The 13232-nt window shown below is 41.9% G+C and overlaps 1 protein-coding gene across 1 annotated transcript in view; it reads left to right on the top strand.

The window, feature by feature from the left end:
* Positions 1 to 13232, top strand: part of LOC129767730 (uncharacterized) — a 428772-nt gene that overhangs the window by 394917 nt on the left and 20623 nt on the right. The window contains exons 4-6 of the mRNA XM_055768886.1: positions 3836 to 4189; positions 4251 to 6110; positions 6174 to 6542. Coding sequence (XP_055624861.1) covers positions 3836 to 4189; positions 4251 to 6110; positions 6174 to 6542 — 2583 coding nt within the window. The remainder of the gene's footprint in view (positions 1 to 3835; positions 4190 to 4250; positions 6111 to 6173; positions 6543 to 13232) is intronic.

The raw sequence follows: 13232 nt of genomic DNA, 5'->3' as shown, positions 1-13232 counted from the left end.
ATCCTTTGGTAATAAACATATTTTGTAGCATGGACCTTTCAGTTTCTAAAACCTTCTTCGTTAGTGACTGCAAAGTCCTGTAAATTTCCTATAAATAAAACAAAACAGTGAAAATCTGAGGATTGTATTTCTTCGGAAGATTAGAGCTGCCTCTTGTACAAAGCCTCTGCTTCACTTTGGATTGTGCTCATAGTAACTAGATCCATTCCGTGTGTGGGTGGGGTTTTTGATTAGCCTATTCAATTAAATCAATGATCAAAACACTCAGGTGATTGGAAAAATACCACCCACAGCTTTCTCTCTGGTTCGGTACCAGCGAAGTAATCGAAGGGATGTGTTAAACGGAATATTTAACTTTATTGGTAAGTTAAACTGTTTCCTTCATTATTAGGAAACAGTTTTACTTACCAATAAAGAGTTTCTGCTGAACTTTATGCGATGCGTTGAAGATATCGATGACTTTTGTCGTTCCTTTCTTAGGAAAAGACAAATCAATTCTTCCGCATTTTCAAATTCTTTGGATATGTTCCAAAATATAGCTAATATAGCTAATTTACTGTGAAAATATAACTAATTGATTCTATCTGATCCGTCTACTCATCCATCGCAACCATCGAGACTATGAAACAATCGGCCTCCGCATTCAATTGGAAATGAGTTTTTGCTTCTTCCAACAGTTTCTCTGTCAACCGAAATGAAAAGTCAAAGGGGCCCTTTCGTCGCTATATGCTCTATGACGGTCCGTGTTCGTTTAACTTTTCACCGTCAAATGAACTTCAATGGAGGCGAATTTGTATTCATTCGCCACGGCAATCAGAACAACCATTTGCTTCAGTTAGAAATGAATTGACGAGTTTTAAGAGCGAATTTAACTGATGAACTAATATGTTGACGGCGAATTTCGAAGTAGTTCTATTTCGAGCGAAGCAATATCACAATATTTCTAGCCTACTACACTTTTTCTGAGCGGTCGTTTCTGCTCCAATTGTTTTCTGCTGTGATTTATTCCGGTCACGAAATGTTTGATAACAATGACATAGGCCGATAAATGAATGCTTTCTCTGAGTGAGGAGCGCGAACGTTTCCCGAAGCAATTTGAGTAGATTGTCAAATTAATTCTAAGCATTAACATGTACTGTTGATAGTTCGCTGTCTAGATCACTTAAGCTTAAATAGTGAACATTAGTAGTTTTTCAGTATCTCTCAGCAAAATTACATGTCCAACGCAGAAATAAACATCTCAATTTCAGTTTTCCACCGAAGAACACTACTCTCGACGTTGAAAAATACCTTACGCCACTTTTAACTCGGAAACAATTATTGATCAATTGATAATGATATAAATTGATTGATCGATTGAAAAATAAAATCACAAATAAATCATTCGAGATTTATCAGTCCAGCTAGTGACCGAACGGCAGCAAGGCTTTCTAAATGATATTTCTCATAGTCGAGTTGTTTAGTTTGATTTTTCAAATTGGTCTTTTTCAAGGCTAGAGGTGAATAAACTGCGAAAGCTTCAAGCCTCTATAATTTAAAACAACATCATTCAACCAATAAATTCAAACGCACTCCAGAACTCACAGAAGCTCCTTTCAGCCGAAAATAAATATAGAGTAGATTTTTAGAATGCATCGAAATTTCTAAAATAACATAGAAGAATTTTAGTGGCCCTGGGAAGGACCTATGGGTTTGCATTGTTTTGTAGACGCAGCTGAAGATGAAGATTTATGATCCACTCTTGTTCTCGCGGGAACAATACAGGCACTCACAACGATACACGTAACGCACTCAGTACGCATCTAGACATTCTTCTCGTACTACACACAGTGCGGTTCCAGGTGATTATATATGTATACTTTCAACACAGTAACTAAATAGAAACTGAGGTTGTACAATATTTGGGGAACTTTCACTGACATCTAACGACATCGTCAAATCTTGATTAAGATGGACTTTTAAGCAAGTACTCATATTTATAGTTTTAGAGATGAGCCAGCCTTTGGCTGAAAATCTCTTTAAGAAAGAAAAAAATATATTTAAAATCTTTTGTGAAACAAATTTTTGGGTAAATAAGTAACCAGCATTACTCATACACCTTAAACGTTACACCATACATCTTTCGAATGAAGTGATTGACATTCAACCGACAAAGAGATATTAACGCTCAACACTTTGTACCCCAAACGTAACACCCTCGTTTAAGAAATTCTGAACACACACCCTAGTACAGATTCAAATATAATATGATGCAAATATACAGAGGCACCCTTCACCAGACGTTACTAATCGACGCAATGCCCCCACCGCACAAAATCGCACCATACTTCCTTAGAATCGAGCAATACCACCATGTGTGACATCAGCATGAAGAAAGACTGCTCTCTGAGAGCTGGAGCGAGACAATTTGAATGATAATGGTTATGATTTTTTATAATTTAGTTACTCAAATTAGCTCAAATTCTTTGAAATCGCTGGAAATATTTCATCTTCTTTGCACCAGAATAAAAAATCCACATATACCGAAATTTATTATTAGGAAATTAGGAAATAAATTTATAGTTATTTTTATTTAGTTGTTGGTGATAATAAGACTGCAATTTATTTTTCATAAAATAACCGGTCGTCTTGGATTGAATCAAATAAACAATGTTTATAATCGACAGCAATGCTTCTTGGATTTCTTGATGACAAATATGACCGAAGATTTCTGTGTGACCGAATCATTAACTCCACTATGGAAAAATGAAGCTTTCCACACGGCTATCGAATCTAAATACGCTGCGTTTCACAACTATAGAACCACATTTTTTCTGAGTTTCCAGTCGGTTGAATTAAAGTATATAGTGTAGGACATAATAACTATCCTCTTTTGGTCGGTGTTAAGTCAGACCGCCGTATTCTACGGATTGATCATAAACAGTATAAACATTCGAGATTTCGAATTACAGTATTTAAAATTCATCAGTCACCTTGCTAGCAACCAGACGACAGTGAGTTTTTCAAAATGACCTTCCTCAAGGTCGAGTGTTCAGTTTAGTTATCCAAATTCGTCTTTTTCAAGGCTATGGCGAATGAACAGATGAATTTGAAAGCATCTATAATTCATTTTTTTTATTGCCGTCAATCTATTGTAGACCAATATACAGGGTGGCGCTTGACTTATGCGCCACCCTGTATATTAGTCTACAATAGATTGACGGCAATAAAAAAATAAATGAATTATAGATGCTTTCAAATTCATCTGTTCATTCGCCATAGCCTTGAAAAAGACGAATTTGGATAACTAAACTGAACACTCGACCTTGAGGAAGGTCATTTTGAAAAACTCACTGTCGTCTGGTCGCTAGCAAGGTGACTGATGAATTTTAAATACTGTAATTCGAAATCTCGAATGTTTATACTGTTTATGATCAATCCGTAGAATACGGCGTAGCTTAAATTGCAATATTTCTATCCACATTGTCCGTAGAACAAATGCGTCCGATTTACGCTCGTCTGATTATGTACAACGCGCCGATTTTTTTTTAAATTTCTGATTCGATTGGAATGCAAACCATCAAAATCAGTTCAGAGCGGATTTGATTGATTGGGATTGATTGTTGATGGATTTTTTTATTGGCCTTTTTCGCTGTTTTTGAAATGGCATTCTAAAACCATTATTTAATCACTGAGATACTAGCAAAAGTAGAAATTCGTTTGTATTTCCCTGCTAAACCAAATAGAAGGTCGATATGTAGAATCGATCGACGATTAAAGACCATTTTAAAAATGTTAATCAAATTCTGAGATTCTGAGATAAGACTAATTTCCCAAAATATTTTCATCCTCTCAGCTGCAACGTCCACCACAACACCGACTCTTGGTTCGACCACGATTGCACTCACCTCAACAACGGCCACTGTGACGCCAGTGCCATACCAGCCGCCACCGAGGATGTCCGATCATGACAGGGCCCTGTTCGAGGCACTCGTAGCGGACGACAATGCCGAGCATCCACGCCGACGGCACGCTTGCACCAGTCGATTCCTAACGATGCACAAACGACGCAGAAAGAAGCTCAACACGCGCAGCTTGGCTGTGGATCAGGCGATTCTCGACGATATCCTGCACGGTCAGGTGCAATGCATTCTGGACCGGGTTAGCAACTGGCGCTTCAATGCTTTCACCCTGGAGACGGTCACTGGTGGTGAGTATATGATCAAACTTTCGCTATATCATCGATCTCAATGGATCCTATCTGTTTCCAGGACGTTCACTGCCAGTCCTATGTGTTCATTTGTTCCATTGGTACGGCCTTTTGGACCACTTTAACCTAGACGTAGTTAGAGTATGGAAATTGTTTAGTTTAATCGAGGAAGGTTATCATAGTACGAACCCGTATCACAATTCAATTCACGCGACTGACGTAACACAAGCAATGCACTGTTTCCTGCAAGAGAAACGCATCCTGGAGAACTTGAGCCCACTGGAGATCATGGCGTCGCTTATCGGTGCAGTCACACACGACCTGGATCATCCCGGAGTAAACCAACCGTTCTTGATAGCGACCTCCAACCATCTGGCGGCGCTATACGAGAATACCTCGGTGCTAGAGAATCATCACTGGCGTTCGGCCGTCGGATGTTTGCTGGAGAGTGGCGTCGCCGAACAGATACAGGGTATTCGTCCGGAGCTGGAAAAGCAAATCAGCTCTCTAATCCTAGCTACGGACATAACCAGACAACAGGAATTCATAGCCAAATTCCGGGAGTTTCTCACCCGAGATACCCTTGATATGCGTGATAAGGAACACCGACACTTCGTTCTACAAATATCGCTCAAATGTGCAGACATCTCGAATCCCTGTCGGCCTTGGGATATCAGTAAAAAGTGGAGCCTGAAGGTTTGTGAAGAATTCTTCCGCCAAGGGGACTACGAACGACAGCTCAATTTGCCTGTGACTTCTCTCTGTGATCGGCAATCAATGTCAATACCAAAAATTCAGACCGGCTTCTTCAAATTTGTCGTTACCCCATTAATAGACGAATGGCATCGTTTCCTGAAAACTGATCTATCCCACAGTATGATGTATCATCTGAAATTCAATCAAAATCAATGGGAGAGCAAGCTACAGACGGAGATCAATGAGGAAACGCGAACTGAAATATCCGATGCGGAAATACTGGATGAGGACGATATTGATGACGCCGAAGACTTGGATGAACCTCCGAATGATCTGTCGGACAGCTCGGAAGTGCTTATCCCAAATATTCCCAAGTTTGGAAGACGTGGCTCTCTACAAATATCCAGCTTTGGTGGTGCTCGTAACGAGCGGCGATTTTCTGTCCCCATACACAGTATACCGAAAATTGTGCTTCCGACACGAGATCTGCGAGACCACCGAGAGCTTAATCACCCACCGGAATCAATACAGGAGAGTGACGAGCACAAGTTTGACAACGATTCGCTCTCTATACTATCTTCCGATAGCGACAGTCTACACCGAGGAGCACGTGGTTCATCCACCGGCAGTACGGCAGATCGTGAGCGTCCATTAAGCGCGGAGAATCTTCTTCCAGACTGCAGCATCGCGTCCATGACCGATGGAATCTGCGGCGACCGACTGAATCTAGTGCTTCATGGAGCTGTTAGTGTAAACACCACAAATCTTCTCACCGTTGGAACTTCCAAACATCTTATTAGGCAACAAACCTTCCCACCGCTGCAACCGTATGTGCGCACACGATACATGTCTTCTCAAGCAGAGCTCGGGGCTTGTCCGGAAGCGCTGCTTGAATCGAACTCCAGCAGCTCTTCCAACTCCTACCCAGAGGTGAATATTAGCGAATCTCGTGGTATACTAGTGGTTAAGAAAGAAAGCACCAAGCGTGAGACGGATTCGTCCATCCCCATCGATAAGGCCAAAATACCAAAGCTCTCTTTCGGCCAGAAGGAAAATCTCGACCCGTCGATGACAAAACGAAGCCTAAGTCGAAGACGGGGTTCCGCTCCGGTTACAGTTGCCCTACCACCGACACCAGCCGAACCCGAGCTGAGCGTCTCGTTTGTCATCAAAACATGCGACCTACGTCGTGGTTCCGTTCCCGCCGAGTTCATCACCCCAATGCGTAAGACGATTACCTCACACCAAGAGGTTATTTCATTAACACAATCTCGTTTTTTCCCAATAGATACAAAAGACCCTTCGAACGGTCAATCCCAACCGGAGGTAGTCACCACGATGCCCAACAACATCGGCCCTGGACACAACATGCAGCGGCGTGGTTCTGTTCCCTGCGATAAATCGAACAGCGTTGTGATTCGGAACAACTTGAGCATCAAGCGACGCAGTACGAAAAAAGCTTTACGAAGGCGATCGTCCGGGGGAGCGGAAATGCTCAGCCCGATTCTGTCGGAAGATATTACCCCGGCCGTACCGTCTACCGGCAGTTCGACTTCATCCGCCTGGCAGCGCTTCAAGAGACGTGCCGACACGGACAATCTGCTGTCGCGAAGGCGCGGCTCCCTGCCGGTTGAGGTTCTGGCCTTCGGTTACTCGGGTAAGTGGCTCCGAGAAAAGTGTGTTTCTCTTGTGGATGCAATATATTGTATATAAAGTAGATTTCATCAGATTGCGAAGACATTGTTTTGAGCTCCTGGCTCCTGGAACGGAGCGACGTGCTTTTCAAAAATAAATAATATTCAAATTAGTGGTGAGAGTGGTTCTATATAGATCCCCCAATTTGCAAAGGCCGTTAAGAACCTGAAATATTTGTTTCTGTCGAATTCAGCAGTGAATTGTATTGTGAGGCTATGTTACTATGTTTTATACTTTTTTGGACACACGAAACCAATTTTTTCAAGTTTATCCTCAATAACGTTTGCATGGACAAAAATTGCTGATTTTTCATGGGTTAACATCTACAAGCACTGACGAAACTACCCATGCAGCATCAATCATAGTAACCCATGAGTCGGCAGAAAAAAATTGACAGCTCAATCAGTTGAACTCTAACCGTGATGGTGAAAACAGTGAAGCTACTCCGTTCAGAAGTGTGCGCGTTCAAAGAACGGTACCTCGCCGCGTCGAAAACGGACATCGTGCGGCACTATGTGGACGCCGGATACGCCCGTTCCGGCATCTAAAACATCTTGGCACTATTGGACAACAAACAGAGCATCGAAAGAAAGCCCGGTTCCGGACGGCCGACGACCCTGAGCGACAAGAAGCTCCAAAGGATGCTGAAGAGAAAGATCGAAGGAAAAGTGGCTACATCGCTGCGTGCGCTTGGCCGGGAGGTCGGTGCATATTCACTGGGAGCCACAGTTATCGCCTCTGAATCGGTATCAAGCAACAAAAACCTTATAGGAATGATGTAGAAAATTACATCGAAAATGCTTCCAAAGAAAATTATTTTTCTTATTTTTTAAAAGCATGTTACAAATGTAAAACTTGCATACTGGGATTCTATCATTGACACGATTGCCTGTATCCATTGCATTTCTATTCTTGCTGGTTTACGAGAAAATCAGGCGGGTCAAATTACCCGGCACGCGCGTTTTAGACACATCTCCTCTATATCCTCAGGTGGGCCAACTTGCCAAAAGCACTTTTCAGCCATCTTGGAAGTCTACTGTGTTTTGTTTGTAAACAAAACACAATACAGTCTGTCTCTTTCACGCTTCAAGCAAATAATTCCCCTTCTGCTTTCTTCCGTACTGTTTTCATATACCGCTCCCCTAAACAACTTAGTAACGAAACGGCCTCACCTTAGGATATACGTCTAGGCGCCTTGGTGTTTATATTACAATGTTTGAGAGAGACCATACCAATGACTAGAGAAGAGCAAGTTAGGAACGCACACTGAGAGATTTATTCTCTCATTCCTTGTGTCAAATATAAGGAAAGAGAAGGAAAGGGAGATTGTCAACTAGAAAAGAAGAGAGTCGATGTCCATCGAATAATTGTGGCGATGAGATTGAAATTCAGTCTCTGGATTAAAGTTGTTACAAGCAGTTTGCTTTAGATGAGCCGGCTACGAAACCTCCCAATTCCAATGAATCAGAAAATATTGGGCAATTGCCAAGCGGAAAATGAATAAGGATATCAAAGTGTTTCGAGATACTGCATACATGCAAAGATCATGGAATAAAAGGGCAGCTGTGGTTGACCAACGGAGACTCCAAACTTTGATAGAGGATATCCGATGCAAAGTATGAAAAATCATCGAAATTGTAACGGAAAATTTTTTCAATTTATTTTTCTGAGAAAAATAAACAATAAATTATCCGCATTTTGATATGAAAACATGTTTCGTGCGTTTAACCAATCTCGAGATACAACTGATTTTGTGATTCTGGATTCTTAATGAATCAAGCTTCATAGATGAATACCGTGTCTTCCTTACCAGCAGGTGAACGGCATCCTCCAAGTGCTTAATATCAGATTCAAACAGGTTTTTGTAACTGATCCTAACTTCACTGGTGTTTGAGATCCAGAGACTCGAGCTTCTATTCCGTGTTGATAGAAGCGGGAGATGGTTCTGCTAGTTCCTGTAGGAATAGGAGTTGTTGGGTCCTCAATGTGTAGAGCTCGGTTGATCTTGATGCAAAGAAACATGCCAGCCAAACTAAGAAGGAACAGAGTACAAAATGTCAGATGTTTATTGTGATTATGTTGTAGAGTCGCTGTTTCGATTGATTGCCGTGATTCAACAGTAACATTTCGCACGAAATTCATCCGCGCACTTCTTCTCGTTTCAATTTTAACAAAAATAAAAAAAATAAAAAAAATGTGATACCAGAAAATAAAAGCAACATAAAGGGTGTGTCACATCAAATTGCATCACGGAAAAAACGCTGTAGAAATTCGCCCAGTAGACCGATACTTTTGAAAATTTTAGACAGTAAAATAAAAACTATTAAACAACTTTTGGCATTTTCTTTTTATTCATACTTCGAGCCCAAGCCCGTATGCTCGCACCTTCCTCTTTACCCCGTCCATAAGGTTCTGTACAACGTCAGGTTGTAGTTTTTTTTAACAGAAATCCATTTTCTCTAGAAGTCCGCCTCCGATTTGACAACTTTTGGGTTCTTCCGGAGGGCCTGCTTCATAATCGCCCAATATTTCTCTATTGGGCGAAGCTCCGGCGCGTTGGGCGGGTTCATTTCCTTTGGCACGAAGGTGACCCCGTTGGCTTCGTACCACTCCAACACGTCCTTTGAATAGTGGCACGAAGCGAGATCCGGCCAGAAGATGGTCGGGCCCTCGTGCTGCTTCAATAGTGGTAGTTAGCGCTTCTGTAGGCACTCCTTAAGGTAAACCTGCCCGTTTACCGTGCCGGTCATCACGAAGGGGGCGCTCCGCTTTCCGCAAGAGCAGATCGCTTGCCATACCATGTACTTTTTGGCAAACTTGGATAGTTTCTGCTTGCGAGTCTCCTCCGGAACGCTGAATTTGTCCTCTGCGGAGAAGAACAACAGGCCCGGCAGCTGACGAAAGTCCGCTTTAACGTAGGTTTCGTCGTCCATTACCAGGCAATGCGGCTTCGTCAGCATTTCGGTGTACAGCTTCATGGCTCGCGTCTTCCCCACCATGTTTTGCCTTTAGTTGCGGTTAAGAGCCTTCTGAACCTTGTATGTACGCAGGCCCTCCCGCTGCTTGGTCCGCTGGACGAATGAACTTGACAAATTCAGCTTATTGGCGACATCCCGGACCGAACTTCTCGGATCACGTCTAAACTGCTTAACTACGCGCTTGTGATCTTTTTCACTGACGGAGCATCCATTTTTGCCGTTCTTCACCATCCGGTCGATGGTTAGGTTCTCGAAGTATCGTTTTAGTACTCTGCTGACCGTGGATTGGACGATTCCCAGCATCTTACCGATGTCCCGATGTGACAACTCCGGATTCTCGAAATGAGTGCACAGGATTAATTCACGACGCTCTTTTTCGTTCGACGACATTTTTCCAAATTTACGAAAAATTGACAGTGAAGCACGGCCAACGTGATCTATACACTCTTATCTGATTATAAGCGAAAGCTGAAGATATAATTCCTAGAAATAAAATTTCTACAGCGTTTTTTCCGTGATGCAATTTGATGTGACACACCCTTTAATCAACTGTCATTCTAGTAAAATATTTAACCAATGCGTGATGTATTCCAAAAATCGTAATAAAATGTTCATGCCTGAAATTTGACGTGCAGAGGTTCAGAATCGAAATTATGTAGCCATAATTTGTTGGTAATTTGCCTACAACCTAATTAAGTGACATTCTAAAATTCACAACATGTTTCAGTGGGGCTCAAGTTTGACCAAAGGTGCGTAGTTTTTATGGTGGATGCGGAAAGTTCAGCTACCGCTTCATATAATTTTCAAGCCCGTTTCAACGGCTGGGTTATCGTTCGAAGTTGAGCGGCAGTGAAACTCATGCGATCGTAAAACATAACTTCATCAAATTTCAGAACGCAAAACGAGCAAATCCCATCTTATCACGTCATTTTCTTATTTCCTGTGTGTGTGTGTCTGTCAAGCAGGAAAAATTATAACCATAAAAAGTGCGATAAAAGAATCTTCCGAGCAAATGCGCCTCTTGCGACTGTTTCTGCTTTCTAATGCGGAAGCAAAGTTCCGGCACATCAATCGAGACTGTCGAACTGCGTGGGGCAGGTGGTGAGGTTGATGAATTGAAAATGTTTATGAATCAATAAATTTTCCAGCATTCATTCATCTCGTGCGAGTTTGGCTCGTGCTTAGCCTGGACACGGGAAATCAAATTTAATAGAATTGGGTTTTTATTATCGGACTATAAAGATTCTGTATCTCTTTGTCGATTTTCACATCTGATGATTCTGACATTTCATGGCCTGAAGATTCCTTCGACACCGAATTTTCTTCAGATTGTTTTATACAAATTGACTCAGGGTCGTAATACGTATTTTGTCTAATTTTCCCTTTTCTCGACTCATCTTCTGCCTTTCCGAAATGAATTGCGCACAAAATAATTCAATCATTCTAATTATCCGCTCGTGCTTCTACGCAAAAACGTTGTGCCCCTGTGGCCATACCGACAGTGTCTTTGTTACAGCTTATTTACTAGTCACAAGATATATTCGTCTTATTCTCGGCAGTCCATTCACCGAAACAACTTATTAGCATTAGTCTTTGGACCACAAAACCGCAACCACGTTATCTTGACGCTATTGGACGATCGGAAACTAATTCAGATAATTGTGTATATCGGCTAGCCTCTAGCTAGCCCACCTGCCAGGATGAAAGGAATAAAAGACGAATCGTGTACCATGTTTCTGCTGATGTAAGACAAGCTATCTTTCCGTAGAAATGAGCTGATTAGATAGATAATTTCGATGCTTCATTGAAAATCGAAGCTTCACTGCATTAAACATTTGGACAGAGAAACGCGCGAAAATGCTCATCATTTGCATATATACCCTAACTTCCTTCCAGTCAATCTTCGAAAGCAATTGATCCAACACCCTGGCCCAATCAATCTCTAAATGAAAACCCGAAACAGATTGCGGAAAAAACCCGAAAATCAAATACAGTTTCAACTTACTGTATTGATCAGAGGCAAATTTTCCATCTCCAAAATGAGGTTAAACTGCAGAACCCTTTTGATGGTTTGCTGATGTTTCTCAACCCAACGTCGCCCAATGGAAGGCTTACCCTGTTCCCCTAATCCCTCCCACAGCACAGATCATTCGTCATTCCGTGTCGACACAAATTTCACATTTTGCATCTGTCAGCTACAGTTGTATTTTCGATTTTCCTTCTTTGCCCGATACAAAAGCGCCACTTCATCCGCTCTCTCAGCATGTAATCTGGGTTTATTAAATCCCAACATTGCCCAGGTCGGAGAAGATTTTTGCATTGCGAATCCCGAACCCCTTATCCTTGTGCGCCTAGTCACTCACACAGCATCCATCAGTCACCGTCGTGGTCACGACCTCTCAAAAGGGCCTCTCTTCATGGAAATGAATTCGCCTCCTTCGTATCAAGTACCGAGAGCTGCGAATTGAAATGCAATCTGGCAAAGGCCCGACGAGGTTGGCGAGAAGGAATCATAGTTTCTTGTAAAAACAGTATTTGTAATGTTTTCCAGGAGTGTACTAGAGCATTAGCTCTATTGCACGAGCTTAGTGAAATGAATGTGAAACAATCAAAAATCAATCAATATCCTAGAAACTTAATATCGGAAAAACATATATGTATGTTTACATAGGTAATTTTCATATACTCCATATGTATTTTACATATGTAATTTTGGCGTAGGACTACGTCTTCATTTCTGTTCCGGGGTGTAAGTGTCAAAAAAAAGAGAGTGACGCTCGGAGTGCCAGTTTTTGAACGTTAATAACTCTTTGCACGCTGAACGCAGTGGTTTGATAATTATTTAATTCGAAAGACAAAATGTCAAAAAGTTATATGCTTGCTACTTATTGGCTCGAAAAATTGGTCCAATAGCTTAAAAATTGCTTTGAAAACAGGTTGTTGAAACCATATAACGTTTGCTTTAAAAAAATGGACGAAAATTGCCGATTTTTTTATGGGTTTACCTTCACAAACACTGACGAAACTACCCATGCAGCATCAGTCATAGTAACTCAGCAGGAAAAAAATGACAGCTCTATCAGTCGAACTCTAACCGTGATGGCGAAAACAGTGAAGCTACTCCATGTGTGCGTTCAAAGAACGGTACCCCACCGCGTCGAAAACGGACATCGAGTGGCACTTTGTGGACACCGAATACGCCCGTTCCGGCATCTACAACATCTTTGCACTATTGGACAACAAACAGAGCATCGAAGTAAGCCCGGTTCCGGACGACCGACGACCCTGAGCGACAAGAAGCTCCAAAGGATGCTGAAGAGGAAGATCGAGGAAAAAGTGGCTACATCATCAAATAGTGAAAAAGTACCTGGCGAACATGGACATACATGTCAGGAAGTGGAAGTCCCGTCCACTGGTCTCGGAGCTGCAGGTAATAACGCAGCGGCAGCGGCTGAATAAGATGGCCAAGTCAATCTTCCCGGCGAATCGCGACGTGACGGTGGCGATGGACGAATGTGAATTTTTTTTTTAAACACAATTAAATATAAACACAAATATTGACGTCACGATGAGAAAAATAGTTATTTTCATACGATCATGCTATGCTATGTCACTCGTTATTCCACCATCTTCATTACCTTCGTTTCCAGGATATTGGAATAGGTACTACTAAA

The sequence above is a fragment of the Toxorhynchites rutilus genome, chromosome 2 (assembly GCF_029784135.1).
Source record: "Toxorhynchites rutilus septentrionalis strain SRP chromosome 2, ASM2978413v1, whole genome shotgun sequence".
NCBI classification, from domain to species: Eukaryota; Metazoa; Arthropoda; class Insecta; order Diptera; family Culicidae; genus Toxorhynchites; species Toxorhynchites rutilus.
The sequence above is the reverse complement of the archived record's forward strand: the minus strand, read 5'-3'. Positions and strand labels throughout refer to the sequence as shown.